Here is a 25,948-nt window from a genome sequence, read left to right on the forward strand (position 1 = left end):
TTTATGTATGTATAATATTCCAAATGTTATCTTCTTTTGTGTGTGATTTAAAAAATTAATGTATTTTAATTAAAATAACTTTTATTGTGTTTTCTTATTGCAAAAACAATACATATTACTCACATATTTTAGCATGATTTTATTTATCCAGGAGATGAACATTTCTCCAGAGAAATGCATCTCTTGGTTTATAATAAAAATCAATGAGGAAAAAAGTGCTCAAAAAAAGTCCACTGTGCTTTTACATAGTTACTATCCTTTTACAGATATCCACATTCTGAAAACTTAAGGAACACTATGGACATTAGACTTAAAAGTTCAAACCATCTAGGCCTCTAACCAAAAAGCTGACAACACAAATTATATTACATTCTGATTAAATACATGCAAATGCTGATATAAAAATGCTTTGTATGGATAAATAAAATAACTAAATAAAACATTAATAATCAGAAAACAGTATATTTAGATGCAGAAAGAAATCTGCATCAGAAGAACAAATCAATACAGTACAGCATGCTACAAGCAGCCAGATGAAAACCATCTGCTACAGAGCAGAGTAAGGAGCCTTCTGAAGGCAGCTTTGTGCATATAAAATAAGCTCCCAGTTGCCAGATGCTGAGCTGCCTCCAGCCCAGCTCTTCACATAGTCAGTAACAGTCTCCTGCACCATCCACAGTATAAAAGAACCATTTAGGAAAAGCTGAATCTCATTATTTTTCTTGCTACCCAGACTTTTGCCCAGTAAGTGAGCATTTGAGTGAAAAAAAAAAAAGTAATAATTAAAGCCCAAACTCTATTCTTAAAATTAAAAAAAAAAAATAGATTTTGTTTGTAAGATATAATGTCCTGTGAGGATTTCACATTCTTTTTCCATGAGAGCAGCAACATATTAAAGTCACATTCACAGAGACATATTTGCACATTTGACAATCACTGATCTGGGTATGGTGATCTGGTTTCTCTGGAAGGTAAGCAAGTGACAAATGCACTGAAGTCTTGGTTCTTCTCTTCTCCCGTGGTGTGACATGGGAGACCAGTTGATCAAGATAGTGGACTGGATCAGAGACAGACATCAATAGACTGCTTTCTTGAAAAGACAGTCACAGCTTTCTTAGAGACCAGGTCACCATGACAGATCCCATCAAAGGATAGGTCTGTCTTTACCTGTTTCAAAGCCAAAAAAAAAAAAAAAAAAAAAATCCCAATAGAGTTAATGCCCAAGAGCTGTTGTTTTCATTCCTTCATGGGGTTATAAATGAAATGGCACTCTCTTTTTCCAGCCCTCATTCCAGTCACCCAGGAGAACTATCTCGGTTCTCTTCAGCTATGAGAGGCACATGCATCAGGTAGAATACAGCTGTATAAAAGAGAACTTACAGACGAGTAACCTTTGGGGAAGTCTTCTAGTCAGACTCACCCCTGAAGGGCCTAAAATGAGAAAAACTTTTCTAAATGAAAAGGGTGCTATTGACACTGACTTCTATCACTTTAGAAGAGACATTCTAGGTACTGAATTTCTCAGATACCTTCCATTTACCTGGTGATTTTGTCTCACTTCCAATAATATATCAAGAGGTGGCTGTTAGCATATGTATATTGTACTCTAGCCAGCTGGCTTGAGGTGGATGCCAAGACCAGTTCTTATTACACAGAAAAGGCTTCCTGGAGCTCATCCCTCTCACTCAGAAACCAAATTTGAAGAAGTACATGCGCACCTTGGGCAAACAGACAGCTAGGGTTGCAGTCACAGGTAGGATGCTAAATGCCTAAACAGAACGATATCCACAAACCTGGACCAAACCCAACAAAGAGTTGATGAAAACTAATTGGTTCCGGCTGTTAAATGTTTTGAGGCACAGTATAACTGATATTCCCATTAGGCATGGGGAAAGAAATGTGGTGACTTTTGCCAGGACTCATTTTGGTAGCCATGAATTTGCAGTCCCCACTTAACCTCCATTTCTAGCCTCAGGGGAGCTGACATCCCAAGTTTTTCAGAAGATCCAGTCCCTTGGAGAGGTCTGGCCTCAGCCTCCACACCATCAGGAGTGCAATGTGAAGGACGTCACAGAGGCAGGTTTATGCTCAGTCGGCACAGTATTCACTTCCTAGGAGTCAAAGAGGAAGAGAAGCGAAGCCATTATACCACAACCAAAAGATGAATGAAGAAAAACAGAACAGAATTCAGCCCCAGCCCTTCCATTGTGTCCCCTACCCTTCAGCCCCCATCCCCTCCACACACATACATGCAAGGACACACTGGTGTGCTTGCACACACACCTGCACTCTGAGGAGTCAGACAAACTCTAATGGCATAGGCAAGGGCTTCTTTCCCTGAGAAGCTGACCTTGTAACCATGTTGGGCCAGGTGCTCCTTGCAGACCTGGACCATAAGCTACATACCTAAGATATGAAGCAGAAGTGGTCAGGATTCCTGTGGCAAAAAAGAGAGTATGCAGCCTACTTCAGCCAAAGACCATGCCAAAAAAGTGACATTGCAGTCAGAGGCTACTTGGCTTCTGAGGAGGTTCCCTACCATTGTAGTTACTCCAGGCCATTCTGAAGTCAGTGATCAGAGCAGATCAACTTTTTCCCCTAAGTTTGGATTCAATGTTTTACCTTGTGAGGAGTTCTTCCCCTTAGAACAATGTTTCTCAAATGTTAAATGTGCCTGGTGATCCTGTAAAAATGAAGGTCTGATTCGGGGGCCTGATACTCTGCATTTCTAATGAGCTTGTGGCCCTTCTTAGAGTAATAAGGAATAAGGCATGAGAATAGCAAAAACAATTTCAGCTCTAGTTCCTGTTTCAGAAGTTGTTAAATAACCATTTTTTACCATTGGCTGTTAATCTCTTTAAAAATAGGTGGGGTATATTTTAAAAGCAACAGACACTAAATTGTAAAAGATCTCAAGTTTTTTTTTTTTTTAACAAGTAATATGAGCTACATGTTGTTAGTAGGAGTCAAAGCACCATAGGGTCGAGAGTAATTTTCCCTTAATTCTTGCATAGGTACCAACAGGTGTACATGACTACCCAAGTTTATGCGCTTCCCATGTCTTTCCCATCGTCCCTAAAAGGTAGTGAAAGAGAGTCTTGTCTATAATCGCACTGAGAACCTACGTTGGTCTGCCCAAGTCTTCTCAGCATGCAATGAAGTTTTAGAGGGTGTGGGTGGGGACATAGCCCAAAACACAAAACAAAAAATCCAGAAGCCTTTTGATAGGTTCAAGTTACTCAACAATTTTATTTACCCATTCCACACACAAACACACACACACACACACACACACAAAAGCACATTTCCAATACAGTTATATACACCTTTAGTGGATCTAAGTAAAAACTCATGTCATCATGTCACCAGATTAAATCAGAATGGTGCTAGAGATTAATGCTCCTATGTTCAACAGAAGCTGTGCCTGGGAAGTCCACGGTAGAACTCTGTTCCTGGGTTTCCCAGCCCAGCCCATTTCCATTCAAACCCATGGGGCTCAGCCCCACTCCTAGTCCCCTCCAAAGAGGGTGGCATTCAGTTCTTTGCTTTTGCCATAGAAAACCATCACTGTATTACAATGAGTTGATTTTGTTACTTCAACAACAATAAAAATGTATACAAGCAATTCAGATACAAAAATAGTAAGTAAATGTTGGCCACAGGTACCCAGTGAAAGACTTATGGGAAAGAATACTTTTGCCCATTTAAAATCAGTTTCTGAATGCAAATTTCCTTTGCATTTATTATATTAGGAATAAAAGCCAAATGCATGGCAGATTAAAAACAATAACACTCTTCAATAGAATGCTACATTCCTTAATAGGATAAGCTGAGGACAGAAGATTCAGGAATGGATAGTGAAAGAAAAGTCTTACTCTGAAGCAGGGGACTGGACAAGATGACTTCAAGTAGAAATCACAACTTCAGATTCTGACTAGGCATTCCCTTATCTGAGTTCACAAAACACCATACAACCATCATCTTTATAAACACTGTGAGAATTTGACCACTATTACATAAGAAATGTCTTTGAAAAATTATAGCACACAGAACTTCCCCATAAAGAAAATGTACAGTGTTTAGTTCCTTTCTTTGCAGGACATGTGCCACAGATAGACAATTATAATAACTTACCATACTGAAAAACAGTACAATGAGAAAACCGAGAAGACTGTCAGCCTGCAGACCCTATCAGAGCCCACAGTCAGTCGGCACAGACCCCTTTAGAAATAGTCTTAGGGACACCAAGAGTCTAAACAAAATTCCTGGACACACTTCTGATGTCTATGTCATCTTTAGGGAAAGGCAAGGATCTACCATGACAATGTGACTATATATTTTTAAAATAAAACATTTTAAAACACACACAAAAAGTCAAAATACATATAAGAAAAGCTGGGTACGTCTATCAAACCTCTTGACAACAGATACAGTGGTTTCTGGGCTTGGCTAGGATAGTGGAATGTGCATGAGATTTCATCACCCAGGACGTGTTTCCCTTTGTCCACTGGCCACCCCAAGCACCAATGCGAACTCTAGAATTCAGATCTCCTGCTCCCAGAAAACCCCAAAGATGGATTTATTTGCAAACAGGTATATATCATGTTTCTTCAAATACCAGTGCATCCGAAGATCAAATGTGGATTGTAAGGTCTATCAGATCTTCACAAGAAACACTCAACCATTCCATCCAGGAGTACAAATACATCTTATCCTCTACTCCAATTTTCTGGGAAACAAAAATAAAACCCAGACACAATGACATAGGGCAATTCCCTAGCACACTGCATATAAAAGATTTTTAAAAGATTTAAAATCTTAAGATTAAAAAGACTTTTAAAAGGTTTTCTTATTTGAAAAAGATTTTTTATTCTACTTTCCAATTCGATGTAAAACCAGCCCATTACCAAAACAAAAAGGACACTATTGATAATAAATAAGAACTAAATTCCAATTTGGCAATTAGGAAGTAGGAACAGAAGAGAAGTGGGTTCTCTGAATCTGCAACAAAATCCTTTCAAAAATCTGTTACAGACATCCTCATTCAGCTTGGAACTAACAAAAACAAAATATGGTTTTCATTTCCCGGTTTTATACCAGTAGATCAAATGTCAAAGTCTCACCTATTTCCCCCATGGCAACAATTAAAACCTCAGCAAAGGGTTCCCTGGAGTCCATCCTTTCTTTGTAGAACTTGTGATATAGACATAAGCAGAGTAACAGGTATCTACTACCAATATACATTTCAAGTAACAAGGGGAAGAAGAATAGAAAAAAAAGATGGGAAGTAGAACTTCCCTAAAATCCCGAAGAGCTCTATTCAATTCTATATTCTCTTGACTTCTTTTGTGAACATCTCTGAAGGGATCAGAAATCAAAGGATGTTGAAACTGGTGCTGTTTTCAAATTCTAACTTCCCCTGTCCTATGTGAGGATAAGGTCACCTCCATTACTCCTCTGGGAATAGCAAACTAACACAGGGGAAGATTAGAAGTATTATCAGCAGAAGGAGTGCCAAAACGAACATCCAGTGACCTGTCTCTAATGACAGTGTTTATAACAGGCTAACACAATGCTAGTCAGTCAGAGAAGGCCCCTGTACCTAAGAGGAGGTGCCATCTAAATCTCTCATCTTTGGATCAAAGTTCTCCCTCTTCTCATTTATTATCTCTAAATTACTGTCACCTCGCAGCAGGAGAATAGATCGAATAACCATTTGGGCTAGAGTTGCCATCATCCCAACCAAATTAGAAAAGGCAACCCTGTAAAAGAGCCACACATACCTCCCAGGCTTTCCTTCTCACACTGGGGAGACGGAGCCTTTCTATCCCCTAACATTTTTGGTCTCACAGCCATTGGAAAAGGGAACAGTCACAAGCAATCTGTAGTCCACAGCACATCAGCACTTCTAGACTCAGTGTGTGGCTCTTTTGTGAATGTTCATTTGCTGTAAATTACATGCCCTGTCTCTTAAAGTAACCTTCTTGAGGACAAGGACCTTTCTTTTTCTATTTCTGTTCTTTCTTCCCCCATCCAGCTCCAAGCCCCACAAAGACACTACTACAGACCTTGTGCAACAGCTTGACAGGAAGAGCAGGTAATTTTATGTCTTAGACACAATTTTGAGAAGACGCTAGGCCAGCAGCCTTTGGAAAGCAGCTGTGGTATTCTACTTGGAATGTAAAAGTGAAGGGCTCAAGGTGGAGACAACCTTCCTCATCTTACAGACTGTACCTCAGGACCTCTCTCCAGGGTGCTTGGAAACCCAGCTTTTATTCAAGGTCATTTAGAGGTTTGTTCCACATCACTGCACAAAGTGAAGGGTGAAAGGTGATACTAGAACCCACAGTAAGTCTCTAAAGCACAGCAGCCTGACTGAGAGGCCTGCTTCACTTACTTCAGTGATCGGCTCCAATACTGAACTCCAAAGAACTGACTTTTAGAATTAAGAGGAATTCAGAATGCCAAGGTTGATCCTTTGTCCAAGAAACTACTATCTAGTATGTTTCCACTTACTTCATAAGGTGGAACACCCTGGGTATGAATCAGAATCATCAGGGAAGCTATTTAAACACACATGTGTCCAGACTTCAACTGCAGTTTCTGAGTCAGCATTCAGCCTCAGATGGACCCAGGCCTGTGTATGTCTCCAAAGCTATAAAGGAGATCCCAAGGAAGGTTCCTGGGTGAGAACCATGATGAAAGGTTTTCTATTACAAAACAAAAACCCTTGGGAAATAGTTAACTTGTTCCCACCGCTAACTCTAAAATGTAAATGGATAGGCAGGGGATCACCTATCTTAAAAATCCCACGAGAACTCTAGATTTGTCTCTCAGAAAAATGTACATATATACATTCATCTATTTTGTATACAAAATTGAGATAGAAGGAAAACAATTATATGCTATCAAGGGGCTTCTTTAAACAATTCCTTTCAAACCCTACAAAGAAAATGAGATGACAAAAATGAATAGATAAATTAGAATAGTCAAGAAAGAGCTAGACTGCATGAAATTCTCAAAATGTCAAGGTAATTTCTCCTTATGAACAAAAGAATGCCCCAAGAAGAGAGATTAAGTTCATCATCAAGCTTTTCCACACTTGGAAAAAAAATTTCTCCTGCTAAAATAATAATAATAATAATAATAATAATAATAATAATAATAATAACTTTAGGGGTATGCTGGAAATCACTGGAAAATAATAAGCAGCTTTGGTGAACTGGAGTGAGCTCTTCTCTGCCTTTTGTTTTGAGTGATTCAGACATCAGTGGTGACTCCAGAATCTAACTCCATCCTTCTAAAAAGCCCCAGAGGTCACTGGCTGTGGCAGGAAAGTTGCTGTGATTGGCAAAGAACCTGAAAGCCACAGGAAAAAAGATCTGGCTGAACTGAGAGGCCCACAAGGATTAGAGACCACCCTGTTCTCCTGAACCCCACTCCACAGCCAGCAAAGGACTACCCCTGGCTCTTCTAGGTAAAAATACAAACCAAGATGTGTCCCACATCCCCAGGGCCAGGTTCCCCCAGGGCATCAAAAACATAGGATTGTTTCTCGTGAAAAGAGATAAGAACTCTCACCCTATGTCCACTTGCAAGCTCCAGAGCATTCTGTGGATGTTCTGTAACCTGGGCTGGCCCTTTCAGGACCTGGCTAGAGAGGAAGGAGAAGGGAAAGGAGAGACTCCTCCAGTCCAGATCCACTTAGACCCACTAGAAAACACCACTGGGGCCTGGACTTCTCCCACACCAACTGCCCCTTCCCTCTTTGACAGACACTACAATGTCATGCATTATACTAGACAATCCAGAGGGGAGATGAAAATGAGAGATAGTTAAGTAAGGACTGTGAGTTAAATACACATTAAAGAGACAAGGTGAAGGAAAACTGGGCTTTCCTGGTTCCCTTCACTCACCACCATCCCCACTTCACCAATGCTAGGATATGAGTGAGGTTAGACACCAGAGAACAAAGAACCAAGTTATGAGGCATGCTTAGCCCCCAGGGAGAATGTGTCCTTTTTCTCCTTCTCCAGACCATCCCATCCTAAAAGACCCAACTTGCCATCCTGCCCCTGGATGAGGAGCTGTTTCCAACTGGAGAACGACTAGAGTTGGCCTGTACATGTGTGACCTCATATTCTAGGTTAAGAATAATGGTGAGGTGTTGAGGGAAGGGGTGGCGGTGGAAGTTAAATGACTCCTTGGAGACTAGTGACAAGGGCAGGAGGCCAGGGCTAAAGGGAAACACACGGTTACACCACCGGAATGCTGACTTGGGTCTTCGGCTGGTCGGCCCCTTCTTGCATGTCCAAGGCACGGAGAGGGCTGAGGGGCTTGAGGGGCCGGCTCCCAACACTGTAATTTCTCGGACGCCTTATTGTATTCGAACTGGACAGAGGCGTAAAGCTGTTCCTTCTCATCCTTACAGGGGTTTGGTTCTTGGGGAGGTTGTTCTGATTGGAAATGGAGGGACACCACACAAATGAAAGCCACGCCAGAAGCTCACTCACAAAGGTTAAATAACGCTCAAAACCACAGCAGCTTCCTTCCTCCTGTTCCTCTGGCCTCACACAGGACGTGGCCTGGTCTCCTGGCCCCAGGGGAATCAAAGGGTCACAGCGGAGGAAAGCTCCCTGATCATCAAATCCCAGAACCAGAAAGGGGTCCACCAAAAACAGGGGGCAGAGCAGGAACCCACCTCAACCTGCTGATCCCACCTTCCAGCTCCTCTGAACCCTGCTCTTTAAAGGGAGCCTTCCTGGGGCGGGGAGTCTGGATTTCACTTCAGCCAAGCACTTCCCATATTTAACTGAATTTCTAGGAGCCAACTTTCAAGGTTAAGATTCATGAAAGAGGTACCGATTTAAAAATTCATAGTTCCCATATGGTTGCCTTTTAGAAGCAGACTATGGAGGCCATGAATTCTGGATCAGCTTTTCTTTTGTACATAAAAGAAACCCCAATCTCTTTATGTCAAAGGTTCAAGGACTCAGGGAGGTGGGAACCTGGCAGGTTTGTCCACGGGAAAATACTTACAGCCGGTTTTTCACGGTGAGTGTTCACAGCCTCCACTCCGAGCGTAATCGTTTCCACTTTGCACCCTGAGAAACAAGGGAAAGAAAGGCCCTCAGGAGAAAGCTCAAAGGAGAATTACTCAGTTTCCACACAGGAAAACAAACTCTCCAACACACACACTTATACATACATCCCCTTAAAAATGCAAAATGTTAATGCTATGTCCCTGACATATGGACGTGATGCATTCAAATTTCTGGACAATCTTCAGAGAAAACCCAAACATCTGACCTTCTTCAATCCCCACCTCTTGCCAGTCCCTGAGCTCATAGTTACCATAGGCCACAGGAGTGAGTTTGAGGATGATATGGAGAGGACACCTCAAGTATGGTAGCTCATCTGAAAGCAGAAAGATTGGATGAGGGAAGTGTCTTACATCATGGAGTAATTGTGACTTTTTTCTGAACTCATTAGTCTTCAACCCTGACCACCACCTAGAGTTGTACAGCTCCTTCCCTAAGCCCCACACAGTGATCAGGACTAAGAAGCCACCCAGTTCTTCTGAGTGGTAAGGAAGGAAATAAGGCCATTTCAGCTTCTTCCATGCAGGCAAAACAGGAGTAAGTGCCATGCCCAAAGCCCCATGGGAAGGAAGACTATGGTCCATTTGGATACCCAAAGGCCAATCTGCAGACTTCTGGTGGCTCAAAGGGATTGAGAAGGGAAGGATCAGAAAAGGAAACAGCACTTCCTTACTATTCTTACCTGGAAAGAGCTGCCCACCCCCAACCCAAAGGATGAAGATACTTCTAAGATACCACCTTCCTAGTAGCCAGAGTGACAAGCTGGGACTATTCAGTCACTTTCCTGATGCTGCCAGGAGTGTTAGCAGGACACTGGCCCCTTAGCAGTTAGAATCAAGCAGCACCAGCAGCAGCCACCTTCCACCGGGGCTTTTGTAATAGTGGAGTGAATTCAGCCACAGTTGACCCAGAGGCTGCTGGGAGCCCCACACCACTGCCTGAAGAATGTACTCTACTTTGAGTGGAAGAGGGGGAGGCCCAGTTGCCAGGAATCCTGGTGCCACTATGAGCCAGGCTCTCTCCCCATAGATGTGTCCCCAGCCTTTCCCTCAAATAGCACCTGCGCCCTTATCCAAGAAGTAGGCCAGGAGGCATCGCATGACAGCCTGGTGGGAGATGACAAGGACATTGCCCTGACGTTCCAGCTCCATGATGACAGGCTCCAGCCGCTGTACCAGGTCCTGGTATGACTGTGGGGGCAAGTGGAGCAGGCTGGTAAGAGGCCAGGTGCAAGCTGGCAGCCAGGCCAGCGGCTGAATCCCAGAGTCAAGAGGCCACTTCTTGCCCAGGCTGGCTCTCCTCCTGGAGGCTCAGTGACTCCATTTTGCTTACTAAATGCCACTGCCCACCTCCACCCCTGCCCGAATCTTAAGAATACTTCTTGGATCTTTAAATAGCAATATTGAGACCAAGAAAATCACAGGTTACGAAAAGTTTGAATTCAACTTGCATGTGTGTGTTTTGTTGTTGTAGTTCCCATGACTAATAGGCAGAGTGTAAGGCAATGAGAGTCTTCTAGAAGTTTCCTGGACCTCTGCCATTCTGGTTTATTTATTTTCGCCTTGAACGTTCTAGAGTATGAAGCCACTTAGAAAAAGAAACAGTCTAATACACTAAAGATGACAGAGAAGTAATTCATGCCCCATATATTTACTTGGTGACTAGACCCACTTGGGTAGTGGTGAGATTGAGGGAGCAGAATGGAAAAAAAAAAAAAAGGAGTAAAAAAGATCAGATTGATTCCATAGTATTCTCGACTCAGGGGACATCTTTGACTCTTTTCTCTAGAGATCTTAACAAATTAATGAGGCATTGGACTGCCTGAGCTGAATTAAACACAGGATGGCTCAAAGGTTAGAAGGTAAATGATGGCTAGGCTGCCTTTGTACATTCCCTACGATCACATCAATCCATTCTCCAAATTAAAGCTATCCCCCCACCAGCAAAGGGCTGGGTCGTTACTCCACATGAGAAGTCTCACCTCCCCGCCAGGATAGCGATACAGATACTTGTCTTGATCTCGAAGAGCAAACTCCTCTGGGTACTGCTTCTCGATCTCTTCGTATGTCATCTCCTCACACACGCCCTGCAAGAAGCCACACTGGCTGAGGAGGTGGACTGGCCCACATTGTCCTATCCCACAGAAAGAAGACGCCACTGAAGAACACCGATTGCTTACTATGTGTCAGGCCCTATGCTGGGTCCTTTCATGGACTGCAGCTGATTGTAACCAGGGTGTCACGGGCACCATGGATGGGAGCCACAGCAGAGAGAAAGCTGTCACTTTCTCCTACTTCTGTGGGGAATGTAAAGGTCAAGAAGAGTCAACAGATTAAAAGGAATAGGAAGCAGGGAAAGAGGGACACTGATGAGATTGAAGAACTTGAAGGAGGAATAAATTAGTAGAGAGGAGGGAAGGAAAAATTAATGTTTACTTCTGTGTTCAGGGTTAGAAAAAGCCAAGAAAAATCTGGGGAAGGACTTTCCCAGAATAGCTGACCAAATGATCAAAGTAGAAATTAAAAATAAAAACTGGGTTATTAGCTACTTCTTTTTCCCAGGAGGAAATCACACAAGAGAACAAAACAAGTCCTATTAGCCCCCGTCTCCCCAGGTACCAGAATGGTTGGGTCAAACATTGGTTTGGGTCCCATCGTTGGCACTGATCTTTAAGTAGGCAGGAAGCCCTGAGGGGTGTTCCACATTTCCTCCCCCAATCCCCCCCAAATGGCTACAGATTCAGCTTCCTCAAAGTTTTTACTTGGTGGTTCTAGTTTCTAGACAAAACTGCCCAAATCATGACTCCTGAGAATTTCCACCTGAATGAGAGACTCCACTCACAGCATCAATCTCATTCAGAATCTTCCACTGCTCATAGGTCACTCCAAGAGACTCAGCAGTCTGGATAGTCCTCTTCAACTGGCTTGTCCACACTTTAAGGTCTTTTATTTCCTGCTCTTCTAGAAACTTCTTTAGAGCCTGGGAAAACTGGGGTTTAAAAATAAAAATAAAAAAAAGAAAACATACACATACTCAATATACTCACCCACATACACACACACATTCATACAAAGCACACACGCACTGCTAACTCAGCCTATAAAGGGGCAATTTGTTGAACCATGATCAAATTATAAACCCAAGAGGAAATGAACCTGAACTGGAGCACCCTGTACTGTGCTAAGTATACAAGTCATGCCCAATAATTATTCAATGGCTGAATGATCACAGTGGAGATAGTTCCAAATTAACCATACTTTAACATGAAGCTGGAGCCATGAGCAAGAAAACATCTTGAGCATTTGCCTGACCATCTGAAACCACAGCCTAAGCCCAAACGGGATTTAATACAGGGATAAAATAGATGACCTCCACCATGCCCTTCTAATTCTAAGCCTAGGAAATCTAGCTAGCTAGCTAATGACTCACCTGCTTTCCCCGCACAGAGAGGCCAGAGTCACCCCCAATCCTTCCTAAGAGATTGTACTCGCTCTCTCCATGCCGGCAAAGGTAAATGGTGCGAGGCTGGACATGAATATTCATGAGGTAGTAGACAATCTTGCTCTGGATATAGTCCTGGACTTTGTTGACTAAAAAACGCTGGCCCACATTTATCACTTTGATGAAAGAAAGATCCCTGGGACAGGGAAGGAAAACAAAACTTCTAGGGTAAAACAATCTGAGAATAAGTAAGGTTGGGGAGGGGAACTGGGCAGGGTGGTACACACCTGAACTGTGCCATACAATGGGTAAGGCAAACAGAACTCAGGCTTCCCATAAGGCACTAGACCAGGTGACCTAAAGAGTTTGTTAAGCCTCAAAGTTGTTGAGAAGCACAGTCCCCCTCTGGGGTGGTAAGAATATGGTGCCACCAAAAATGAGAGGAGGGGAGGAGAGCAGAATCACAGGCAGAGAAACCTACCCACGCCTTCCATCTACCTAATCAAGCCTCTCTCAGAGCCACTGCTGAAAATGGCCTGCTTTGTGGCCATCATAAGATTTTTCTCAATATAAAAGTAATAGGGCTTATTTTAAAAATTAAGAAAAAAATAGAGTGATGTGGGGCATGGCAGTGCTTATCTATAATCCCAGGGACTCAGGAGGCTGAGGCAAGAGGATCCCATGTTCAAGGTCAGCCTCAGCAACTTAGTGAAGCCCCAAGCAACTAAATAAGACTCTGTCTCAAAATAAAAAAAATAGAAAGGACCAAGGATGTAGCTCAGTGGTAGAGTGTCCCCGGGTTCAAACCCTAGTGCCAAAAATGATAGAAATCACCCAATATCCTATGACCAGAGATAAAATCTATAAATATGTACACTTGTTCAAAACATTAAACAGACCACTGCAGCAATTTAATGGTGTCCCAGGCACACTGGTCTCATCATTTGCTTGGCTGCAAGGCTGTATCCTTATTTGAATAGAGCCCGTTAACTGCCCTGAATGCACGCTCTTTCACAAGGAAACATTCCCCCAGGTTTCCATGTGTACACTATTTTTCTTCAACATGAACTTGACATTTTGCTATGGCTCCCATACTTTACATTTGGTGAATTCATCTATATTCTTTATCACCTCACCAATAGACATTGCTATAGTAATGATGGTTAGTATCAGTCAGATATTTCTAAATCAGGAACGTTCTGAGGGCTTTACATGCATTTTATATGTGCGAAATATAATGTGTGCAATATTATATATGTGTTATATTACATGTGATATTAGCATATGTATTAACATACATATTACATATTTCACATTACATAATTCATATAATAAACATTTAAAATTGATAAAAAATGATGACACATGTCCCAGGATGTCCTGTAACACCCCAGTTCAGAACTACTGATATGGAGTTGTTCTTAAGTGGGTTTGTCTCCCAGGGGACATTTCACAATGTCTTTATACATTTTTGGTTGTCACAGCTCGAAGATGTTACTGGCATCTAGTTAGCAGAGGCCCAGGATGTAGCTAAATATCTTACAATGGATAGGACAGACCCCACAACAAAAAATTATCCCATTCACAATGTCAGTAATGCCGAGATGCAAAAAATTTTGCTCTAGAGAATAGAGAGGAAAAATTAATGATAAAAAAAATGTCAGTGTTTAAAATGCAACTCACATAAAAGCCACAATCTACACCTTGTTTCTTAGGAATAATATAACATTTACAAGTCTAGGAGGAAGTTAGGGGGCAGAGGGAGAAAGGCTCTTTTCCTAATGAGACCCCTTCTTCAGGGCCTTCTAATCATGGCCTTAAAACCTCACTTGTCATAGTTGTCTGGGTCAAGGGGTTGGTAGGTGACTTTGTAGCACTCAATCCTCTTCAGGAAGTCCTCCATCACATTCTCCCTGTTCCTTTCAGGGTAGTCAGGGCTTGACACCTTTACCTCCTGAAATCAAAGGAATAGTAAGGGTCTTGTCAGAGGTCTGCCCTTAACAGCCCTCCTACAAATAGCCACTGTTAAGAAAAGAAAAAGAGGTCCATAAAAGTAGCCTTTCACTGGAGTGGTGGCACTCTCCATTCATTGAGCATTCCCTCCCTAGTCCTGTGACCCTGGCAACCAAGAAGGGAAAGACAACTGGGGAGTCATGTGCCTGCCCTTGGCTGAAGGACAGAGGCAGTCACGCAGCTGACACTGCTCCTGGGCCCAATCCCTTATGTACTTTCCTGGGAAAACAGAATGGACTCCAATTTTTTCCCACTGCCACTCAGAAGAGGCCCAGTGTGGCCCAGTGCCTGACTTGGGACCCAGTGCCTCTCCCTCAGATGACCCCAATTCTGACATTGCTGGGAGAGCATGTCAGATGATGACTTGGCACAGCACGACACAACCCATTGGATAAGGACTGTCTTGTGCTGTGACCCCACAGGGCACAGGGCACGAGGAGCTAGGTGTATAGAATGCTGACCAGAATATTAGATAATTTCGGGGCAGATGACATTCCTGTAAGGTAGCCCTAACAGATAATGAAAAGTCTGATCCAGGATAATATCTAGGTCTCAGAACCCAGATAATAACAGAACACAAGCCAGGACTTGCACAGTCTAAGACTAGGTCTCTTTTCAGCAGCTAATTCTTATTTTATTTCACAAAGCCTATTTTTTCTCCCTAAGGAACAATATGGAAATACAAAATGGCACTTCTCTCTGAGAGAGAAAAGAGATCATTCTGTGACATTTAACACTTCTATTTCTCTCTATCACTACCCTTCCTCATACATACACACATATATACACAAGCCACAAAGGTGAGAAAGAGGTGAAACATAGGGGTGTCACCCACCAGGATATTGGCAGCGATGACATCAGGATCATCACAAACAGATTCCACAAAGAATACCTGGCCATGGAGAGAAGGCAGTTATAAACAAGCCAAAAATACCAAGCTGTTAATTAAGAGCACATGCTCCTACCCCACCCAGCCACCACATCTTCCAGGATTTTCTTCATGAAAATCCTTCAAGGCCTCCTCATTTTAAAATAGCTCTTACCACATCCCCTGGGACTCAAACATACAGGCTAAAGGTCTGAGAAAGGACCTGAAAGAAAACACTCAAGGATCGGGGGTATACCCCAAGAGAAGAGAATCAGATATCCAATCCCATCCTCACCAGAGTCAAACAGATCCACACACCATCCTAATGCCCCGCCTCTACTCATCCCTTTAATCTACCATGGAGTCAGATCCTACCTTGAAGGAATTCTCCTCGGCAAAGTTCAAAATCATTTTTCTCCTCTCCCGGGTAGTATTGGTGGCATCAAATACCTGGGCAGAAAACACATGAGGTAAATGAATGGAGACAGAGAAATGGAGCCCCACACCAAGGCAGACCCAAGGTGGGCCTGAGAGCTCAGCTGCCGACAGGGTGGAAACCACAGAGCTCACCGCAATCTGCCCGTTCTCCTCAGTCAGATAGGTCTTAACGTCTTCCAGGGCCACCATGGCACAATGTCTGCCATGAGAGCAAAGAAAATCAGCAAGAAGAGCTAAGCTCAAACACAGTGGAGGACACAAACAGTGGGATTGCTGCAGGAATCTCATCTCCTCCCACTTAGTTTCCCTCTGGTCAAATTGTTTCCTTAATTTGATCTTTTTCCTCCACTTAAGTTGTTTTTTTTTTCTTTTTGGTGGGGGGTATTGGGGATTGAATCAAGGGGTGCTTTACCACTGGGCTAAGTTCCCAGCCCTTTTTTAAATGTTGAGCCAGGGTCTTTCTAAGTTGCTTAGGGCCCAGGGCTTTGCTAAATTGATGAAGCTGGCTTTCAATTTGCCATCCTCCTGCCTGGGTCTCGAGTCCCAGGTATGACAGGCATGTGACACCATGCCTGGCTCCTTTTAAATTTTTATATCATCTTATACCTTCCTTTGTGCCCCAACACATGTATCTTCTCTTGCTAGGCAAGCCTACAACCATCTCCCTGAGACCTGTTTTTCTACCCAACAAGCCCAAGGTGATCTGCCTATCAGATAACTTCCACTTAAAATACCCACAAGATACTTTTTGAGAAAAAACAAGCCCCATTACATTCAGTCTCATGATGGCCGCAAGAGTTGACCTGGGAGTCAGTTCTTAAAAAAAGACTCACTTGCGGATCTTCATGGCCTCTTTGTTGTCATGCCGAAAGAAGTCGTAGGACTTATAGGACTTGACTGCTTGACGTCGATAAACCCCAAGATTGAACACTGCAGAAGACACCCAAATCCTTCAGCAGCAAATCAGTATCATCGCCCCACCAAAGAGGACATTGGCCTAATGTCAAAGTAGCCAAGGAGTTGAAAATAAAAAGTACCATGGTATGTTGGAGACAATATGATATTAAGAGTCAAAACAGTTGGGTTCAGGTCCTGATTTAGGAGATCTTGGGACAAGTCTTAAGCTGTCTGAATTTCAGCTTTCTGTGTTTTTCTATTTCACAAAGATACTTCTAGGGTTAGATAACATAATGCATGTGCAAGGATTTCACAAAAGGAAAGTCCTATTCTCACTGAATTCTTAATAAACCTCTCAAAGGCTTTCTCTCAAAACTGGGCCAATTCATCCAGGCCAGGAGGAGACAAGTCCAGGGAAAGAGAATCCAATAAATGAGAAAGCAACCACTATTTCTCCCAGAAGCACCTAATAACCTTAATGCCTTAAGAGAGCCTAAGTCTCCCAGAAGTGAGTGGGGCCCAGGAACTAATCATTCACTTCCCAAGGAATGACTTGCACCTACCTTTGGTAGGCACCCCAATCCAGTTGAGGTAGCGTGTAAGCTTTTTAGACACATAGGTTTTACCCCGGGCTGGCAAACCAATCATAACAATAAGAGTCGGGGAGTTGGTCATGTAGGAGGCCCATGCTAGAAGGAAATGAGAAAAACATAAAACATAAGGTTTATGCACTGGTCTAGAAAAATTCAGTCGTACTCTTTGTTTGTTTGTTTGTTTGTTTTGGTAATAGGGATTGAACCCAAGAGTGTTTTTTATCACAGAGCTATATCCCCGGTTCTTTTTTATTTTGAGATAGGTCTTGCTAAGTTGATCAGAGTCTCACTAAATTGCTGAGGCTGGCCTCAAACTTGTGACCCTTCTGCCTCAATCTCCAGAGTGGGTGGGATTACAGGTATGTGCCACCATGCCCAGCTCATAATCTTATTTAATCATCCTAAACTTGTGGAGCAAAGGTCCAGCAGGAGTGGGAAGGCAAAGTAAGAATGTATTGAGCAGATCCTCCTGAAATAAAGTTAAAGGTCACACAGATTTCCAGAAAGTACCCAAACCAAGGAATGTCTTTCCCATATTCCTAAGGTTTTCATAGAAATATCTAAAGTGGAGAGTAACCACAGCACCCTTCTTAACATGAGACTGCCTAGCAACATAAAAATGATAGAGCTGTGATTTTATCAATGCCCAACTGGCAGGCTTTTAGGACAGAGTTTCTATCTTGAGGATCCCATCCATTCCCTCAAAGCCACAGGCAAAACATTACCCTGCCAACTGCTCGCCTGCCTGTTTTGTCCTCCTTAAACTGAAATTTCTAAGTGAGATCTGGTAGGAAAAGCCTACTTGATGTAAGTTTGAAGAGATCTCTGGAAGCTTCATGCTAGAGCCAATTCACTAGGGCATCTGGGTCAGCCTGACTCAGATGCAAGACAATTGAAAAGCAGGAACAATCCTTTCTTAGTAAATTAACTTATTTCATGAATGAACTTATGTTCACTTACAGAGAAAAGTCTCACTATATAGGTGGGGCATTTTAAATGCTCAGAGGTCAGGTGACTTGCCTAAGGACACATAATGAGTCAAGGGTAGAGCTGGCACTGGAATCCAGATCCTGTGCTCTCTCTTCAGCTTTTCTCCATAAAAAGAGGCCCATCCTTAGCTTGCTCACAGGTCATACTCTTCCCCGCCCATCCTGCCACAGAGGAGAGCTCGGAGGAACCTGTACTGCTGCAGCCCCTTTCCTGGGGCCAAGACCCAATCTGAGGTCTTGGGGAGGGGGAGGCCTCAAGCTCTTCCAGCTCAGATGGGAAAAGACTCTGAACCAACGGTGGCAGGAAATGGAAATTTCTGCTTCCCAGCACGACTTTCCAGAAGGGTCTCTGCAAATTGTGGCTGCTTCTTTGCAAGAACAAGATGATCCTGTCAGGCTAAGAAACTATTCAGTAAAATAGGGGTACTTGCTCAGGAATTGCATCTTTCACCCTTGGAGAAAGAACTGGTAAAAGATTTCAACTGAGAAGTAGGTAGAAGGACCCAGCAAAAGAAATGACCATGGACTCTGCACCCACAGGTTGGGTTTTTAGCCCTTTCTCTTCTGGGTGTGTCGAAATTCCTGACTCTAGGCAGGAGTATCCCTCCAGGTAGGTAATGGAGCAGCTAAGGCGATTTTCATCTCTGTCCAAACAGGGAGCCCAAAGGTAAGCAAACAGCTGACCCCTAACAAGCATATGTACTCTGCCTGGCATTAGCTACCTCAGGTTCAAGTAGTCAAATCCCCTGGGTCTTCACTTTCTCCAGCTGAGTGCACACTCTTCTCAATCCCCCCCTGACTTGGTTCATTAGCTGCGTTTCCAGAATTGCTTCGTCCACACCTTCCAGCCCATTAGGCTCTTCCCCCAAAGGTCCTGTTAGCCTCCCCAAAGCTTAAAATGGTCTGATACTTACCAGCGACTCAGAAGGCAACCAGGGAGCCAGCTGCTCATTGTTTATCAGGCTGGACAGAAAATACTAAGAACAAAAGAACACAGTCCCCCAGGGACTCTACACCCTGCCCTCAGCACCTCCCCTTCTGCCTTGGCTTAGAACACACTCACACACCTACTATAACCTGGACTTCTCCCTTCCAGACTAAAATATAAAACCACACTTCCTAGCTCAGACTGCCACATTGGCAGGAGGAGAAACATTCTGTTCTGTATGTTAAAAAAACAAAATCACCCCACACAACTTTAAATTTGAATGGAAGTTACTTCACATTGCAGGGACACTGTAATGCCATCTCTTGACAGACAGTGGAAACCTGTCTCATTCCTGAAATTCTCATCTGTCTCCATTATACAGTTTAACTTGGTTTTTTAATTGTAAACTCATTTTCTCTTCCTAAGCATGCTTAGAAAAGATGAAGGTTATCTTGATGACTTCCCTCATATACAAAGAAAAACTCAAGCCCAGAGAAGTTGAAGCATTGCCCACAGTTCCACAATACAGAGTCAAGGTCAAGGCTCTTGACCAGACTCAAGGTCTCACAACTTCCCATTTAGTCCCAGCTCCTGGGCCTCCTGTCAGTACTTAACCCAGCATGGTAACCATAACTATTCTCTTCATCCTAACCTAGAAGAATGATCTGGAGAGCAAGGGTTCCTATGCTTTCCATGGTCAAGGTCTTCTTCCAGCATTCACTCTAAATGGGTCCATAAAGTTTGCTTCATTAGTAATATCTAATTTTTATTCATCAGAAGTAAAAAAAAAAAAAAAAAAACCTGATTATCTCCTGTAATTTTACTGATGGGCACAAAAAAGCCAAGTTACATGCAGCCAAATAATAAGGAAACTGATATTTTAGTCAACCAGTGCAGCTATAGATGATCGTGTCCAACTTCCATTAAGTATCTTGAAATACTGGAAGCAGCTTACAAAACTGAATTTCCTTGGAGAGCAAATTAATAACACTTATCAATAATAGCTACAATGTGACTGCCATTTCTCCTATTATTTTAGCAGGAAAAGTTTCTGACACAAATGCACAAAGGTATAAGGATGCCCACTGCAGCATTCTTTGTGATAGTAGAAAAGTTGAAGATAATTTACATACCCTACAATGGTGAATGAGGCGAATCTGGACTTAACAACATGGAAAAGATTCTGCAACATAGTAATTTTTATTTATTAAAAGGAAATGGCAGCAGAACAGAATATATACAGTATGAACCTATTTTAATAGGATGTGCCAGAATAAGATGTCTACAAGAATCAAGCTTAGCAGGGATGGGAGCGATTCTAAAAGACTTTTACTTTTCACTTTCTTTCTGTGTTGTCTGGATTATTCATGAACATGGACTGCTTTTTTACTTAGGGAAAGGTTCATATATGAATTTGTCTGCTCCAGATCTACTCAAGATATCAAAAACCTAAAAGAATCAACAACAACAAATGTAGATTCCCCTATTCCTGTTTTCAGAAAACCCTAAAATTGCGGGGAGGGGCATAGGAAAGCAGCCATTAAACATTTTAAAAGGATCTCAACCAGCAGTCCCTTTGAATCGCCATTCCTGGAGCAGCCGAAGTCCCAATAATGCTCCTTTGGAGGTTCTGGCTCCCTGAAGTCATTCTTCAGCCCCAATTTCAGTCCTCAAGACCAGTCACTTCCCAGACTCAAGTTCAGCCAGCACAGGTGTAATTAACAGCAAGGGGACAACAGTGGAGATAGTGATAAAGCAACTGCTGGTACGAATGCTAAGCAGCCAGGGAACCTGAAGCAAGGTACATTCTGCATCTGAATTTACCAACATGGAAAGATGTCCATAATATAGTAAGTTTGTTAAAAAGGATGTGGATGGGCTGGGGATGTGGCTCAAGCGGTAGCGCGCTCGCCTGGCATGCGTGCGGCCCGGGTTCGATCCTCAGCACCACATACAAAGATGTTGTGTCCGCTGAGAACTAAAAAAAATTAAAAAAAAAAAAAAAAAAAAAAGGATGTGGTGGCAGAACAGAATACTTATGATATGAACTTACTTTCATTAATAGAATACACCAGAATAAGATGTCTAAAAGAATCAAACTTACATATGTCTCCGTACATAGCAAAGGAAAAGGAAAAAAAAAAAAACTAATGCATAGTCTCATAACGGTGTATTCTACTCTCTTGATTGTGAGTGCCACAGTCTCACAGTCCAACTGAGAGGTAAAGAACATGGTATACAACATGAATGACCATGGCTTTAGGACAACCCAGAGACCTCTACTTGGGGAGAAAATGCAGTTTGGAGAAGAAAATGGAGCTTGAAAAGAGAAATTAAGAACCCAGAGCAGGAATGAGAACCTAAAAATCATAAAAGAAATCTGGGATTACTGCTTCCTTAATTAAAAGCCCTTAAAGCAGAAAAATTGCAGAAAAGGTAGGAAAGCCTGCTCCTGTGAAGAATCAGGCAAAGCCAGGAATGACACTGGGTGTTCTATGTAGGCAAAAATACCCATGATTTCCGGGCACAGTGGTCCATGCCTGTAATCCCAGCAGCTCGGGAGGCTGAGGCAGGAGGATGAAGAGTTCAGGCCAGCCTCAACAATTTAGGAAGGCCTTAAGCAACTCAGTAAGACTTCATCTCTAAATAAAATACAAAAAAGAGCTGAGGATGTTAAGGGGTGGGGATATAACTCAGTGCTCCTGAGTTCAATCCCTGGTACTGGAAAAGAAAGGAAGGAAGGAAGGAAGGAAGGGAGGGAGGGAGGGAGGGAGGGAGGAAGAAAGGAAGACCCACAGTAATTAGCTCCGAATTCAGCTCTCTACTCCCATCCTAGCTCTCTAATGAGGAGTGAACCCAGAGGTGCTTTACACTGAGCTACATCTCTAGCCCTTTTTATTTTGACCAGGGTCTCACTAATTGCTAAGGCTGGGATTATAGGCATGCAAAACCACAACTGGTTTCCACTCTCCTTTGAATCAAACATCACAGTAACACGAGTGTACTCCCTTTAAGAAGTATATCCTAAACCAGGCATGGTGGTGCATGCTTGTAATCCCAGCTGCTCGGGAGGCTGAGGCAGGAAGATTGCAAGTTCAAAACTAGCTTCAGCAACTTAGCAAGGCCCTAAGCAACTTTGCAAGACCCTGTCTCTAATAAAATACAAAAAGAGGGTGGAGATGTGGCTCAGTGGTTAAGTGCCCCTGGGTTCAACCTCTGGTACAAGAAAAAGAAAAAGTGCATCCTAGATCACCAAATCTGAATTACAATATTGTCAAACAAGATAAGAAAGCATTCTTTCTGAAAAAAATAATTCTTCACAGGGCTGTTTTTAAATGGTGAGCCCCCAGCTCACCATTTGAATATAATTTTATTTATACACAATGTTTCAAAAGAATAAATCCAGGGGCTGGGCTGTAGCTCACTGGCAGAATGCTTGACTAGCACCTGTGAGGCACTGGGTTCCATCCTTAACACCACACAAAAATAAACAAATGAAATTATGGCATTCTGTCCATGCAAAACTACAAATTTTTTTTTAAAGAGTAAGTCCAAGAGGATGATAGTTACCTGTGAAAAATAATACATTAGCTATGTCCAAAATTCTTCTATATTTGTGCCTTCCTAAATTTGCTCATTTAATCCTCACATCACTCTTCGGGAGGATATTATTGATATTCCCATTTTGAAAAGGAGTAAACTGAGGCATGGAAAGAGAAAGCAACTTATTCAAGGACACACAGCTAAGAAAGAATAAAACCAGTGTTCAAACTCAGGCAGTATGACATTGACACTAGAGGTTACACTTAAGAACCATGCTATATTAGTTATCTCTCCTGGGGCATTTTGCCCTTGGCACATGGCTTCCTGCCCTGGCAGAGAAAGGAGACCCTAATCACAGAGGTGTGCCAACCTCAGTATCACATCCAAACCAGCTGCTTCTGTCCAGCAGGCCTCACAGGTGACTGGGGAAGAGACAGTATCATTTTAATCATGAAACTGACAAGAGCTTGACATCAAAGTCAAGGCTCTAGGGAAAGCTTTGAACAAGAGACAAGTCCCTGGTCTCCTCCTGGTCGGCTGTTTCCACCTGCTGACATATATAACCACTGAAGTGAGAAAAACTGACTGACAGGGTTCCAAAGGAAAGGTGCAATCTGGAAGCAGAGAATAGAGTTAGCATTCCTTGAGGTTTCCAGAAACGTGACTTAAAGTTCCAGACTTCTGAGCAGCTATGCAGTCTATAAAATGCTAAGGAATATAGATGACAAGGGACAGGAAGTGGTACTTCATCCCCCTGCAGCCCCTCCTGCTATCTCTATCTAAAAGACTGACATGGAAATGCTCCTGTGTAATAGTTTGCAAAGTACAATAGCTAAACCTGGAAGAAGGTAAAGTGCCCAAGACACCATGAGAAATCACTTGTCAGGGCTCATTTCCCAGAGGCCTGTAGGAGTGACACAAGGTAACACTGGCTCCTACCTGCAGTTTCTATAGTGAGCAGCACCTGCTTGGAACTTAGCCCAGCAAATGAAAGGAAACTGAGATGGTAGCAGCCCCAAGTAATTCCTACAACTTACCACTCTTATTCACTGTTTGTACAATGCTTGCTCCAACTTCCAGCATTAAGCAAGTGTACAGATGTTCAAAAAGAAAGAAGAAACCACTGGGCCACACCAGCAATCTAGCTGGAAGGTCAGAGTCTACTTGTTTCAGACAGGAAATTGCTCTCTGAAAATTTTGTTTTAAATTTCCAGCATCAAAGAATTATTTCTCACTCCCACTAAACAGCAGAGTCTAATATTACAACTATATTCCCAAGAACTATATTTTTTAGAACTCACAACATTTCTTATCTGTCATTCGAAGATTAGCAGTCTTGGGTTCATATCTGTTCTTGTTCTGTACTGGGGAAGATGAAGAATTCTCAGACATGGTAGCTCTTCAGGAGGCACCTGAAAGGGAGGAAAAGAATGCAAAGGAAGGGAAGGAAGAACATGTCCCTCAAAACACTCAGTGCAGTGGAGCAGTGTGGAATAAGTAAAAGAACACTAGGCCAAGAACCAAGTCTATTCCTGTTTCTCCCAGTTAACAGTTACCTGTCACAAATATCTTCCATCCTCTGTTTCCTGTTCTATAAGAGATAAACTGGAGCTTTGTATTTATTTGCTGAGTGAGGAGCTTACATTTACATACCTTATTTCCTGAAATGCTTCCCAAAAAACCCTCTAATAAGGCAGATTTTATTACCACTATTGCTTCTTTCCATTTTATAGATGAAAAAATGAGGTAAAAATCAAATTAAGTGGCTTGTGCAAGCTTCCTCCTGGCCTCAGATTCTAGTTTTAACACTAGGGAGAAAAGTAGTGGGAATCGGGAGTAGATGGGAATGAGAATAGATCAAACTCATTATCAAGAAAGTAATTCCACTCCAAAGGTAAGACTCTGACTTGGGGGGGAGGGGAAGGGATGAGCATGAGGGAAAATCTCAAACACGTTCCCTGAAGGAAAACATGTAACTGGACCCTGAGACAGCCATAGCATATCCCAAGTTCTCCTCTGGTGTTCTTCTCAAGCCTTGCTCGGTACTGTCTCCCTATTTATCTCCTGGGACTCAATGTAAAGATGAAACCTGATGTGCAAAGGTGGTAAATGACTTCCCCAAGGTTACCTGCAAAATAAAATTTAAATCCTGATATGAACTAGGGTGGGAGAGCCCAAACCCAGAAACTAAGGGGGCTCGTGATACATGGGGTCCTATGCCCTTGCGCTATTCCTTCACTGAAGGCAAAAATCCTCAACCCAACAGCAGCTGGGGCCGCTCGGGATCCTTATAGATCTGCACTCCAGACTGTGCCCTACGGCACTCGAAAGGGCGAGGCATCTCTACCCAGCACCGCATCCCGGCGCACTCAGACCCCTCATCCCGCCCGCTTAGACACTTGCAGGTGTTGCGTAGCTGTCGCTCACCCTACGATCTCTTCTAAGATCCCCTCCCGGCTGCGACACTGGCGCTTCCCTAGTAACGTTGCAGACCCGAGCTGACAGACTGTGGCTAGGGGCCCGGCACCCCAGTCTCCGACAAATCACGTGGCTCGGACTGGCTCCGCCCACTCGCGCGTCAACGCTCACCTGGAGAGAATCATCAGCCAACCGAGAATTTGCAGGACCTAGTGGGCGGGGCTCCAGGCGGAATCGCGGTCCCTGGCTCCAGAAGGAAGATGGATCTGTGAAGGAGAAAGACCGCAGCTCCTAAGTCTCCCAGCACTGCGGAGGTTGGTTGCGTCGTTGCTTGGTAACTAATAAGGCTGGGGGCGGGGCTAATTAAAAGACTTTTTTTTCATATTATCGCGAGAGCGGAGTACTAAGGAGACGTCTTGAAAGGGTGTGACTTTATGGTGGAAACGTTGAGAATATTAACGCTTTCATTCCTGAATCCTCGTTAAAATCCATGAATTGGGACGTAAGCTTTAAAAGGTGCTTCGCTAGCTGCCACAGGTACTTGAGCTGATTACACGTAGTGTTTGTATGACCTTCCCACCCATAGGTCAGACACTAAAGTCAACTGCGCTCTTAATCAATAGCTCACCCTCCTTTTCTCCCCACCCTATATCATCTGCGATGGTAAGTAATCTTGAAGAACAAAGGAGAAAACTGCACTAGCAAAAAACTGGAGAGGG

At 43.0% G+C, this 25,948-nt stretch overlaps 1 protein-coding gene across 15 annotated transcripts; it reads right to left on the reverse strand.

The window, feature by feature from the left end:
* Positions 1-124: 124 nt before the first annotated feature.
* On the reverse strand, positions 125-25,553 carry Pfkfb2 (6-phosphofructo-2-kinase/fructose-2,6-biphosphatase 2). 15 transcript variants are annotated; one of them, XR_007349829.1, is made up of 18 exons: positions 25,239-25,387; positions 24,113-24,223; positions 17,322-17,447; positions 16,695-16,791; positions 15,994-16,060; positions 15,799-15,873; positions 15,391-15,447; positions 14,372-14,496; positions 12,531-12,762; positions 11,943-12,089; positions 11,083-11,187; positions 10,162-10,291; positions 9,355-9,417; positions 9,040-9,104; positions 8,277-8,456; positions 7,582-7,650; positions 2,407-7,359; positions 125-2,111 (listed from the first exon to the last, which is right to left on the reverse strand). XR_007349829.1 is itself a non-coding variant. In XM_048809507.1 (17 exons), the coding sequence occupies exons 2-17, from the start codon at positions 24,201-24,203 to the stop codon at positions 2,046-2,048; spliced, it is 1,695 nt and encodes a 564-aa protein (XP_048665464.1). In that variant the 5' UTR covers positions 24,204-24,223; positions 25,239-25,387; the 3' UTR covers positions 125-2,045. The 15 variants fall into 15 exon arrangements, 6 of the variants coding, with proteins under 6 accessions (XP_048665464.1, XP_048665468.1, XP_048665465.1 ...); XR_007349832.1 differs by having other exon boundaries at positions 7,582-7,654; XR_007349830.1 differs by having other exon boundaries at positions 7,582-7,654; positions 8,265-8,456.
* Positions 25,554-25,948: the final 395 nt, after the last annotated feature.

This window comes from Marmota marmota, unplaced genomic scaffold, assembly GCF_001458135.2.
Source record: "Marmota marmota marmota unplaced genomic scaffold, marMar, whole genome shotgun sequence".
NCBI classification, from domain to species: domain Eukaryota; kingdom Metazoa; phylum Chordata; class Mammalia; order Rodentia; family Sciuridae; genus Marmota; species Marmota marmota.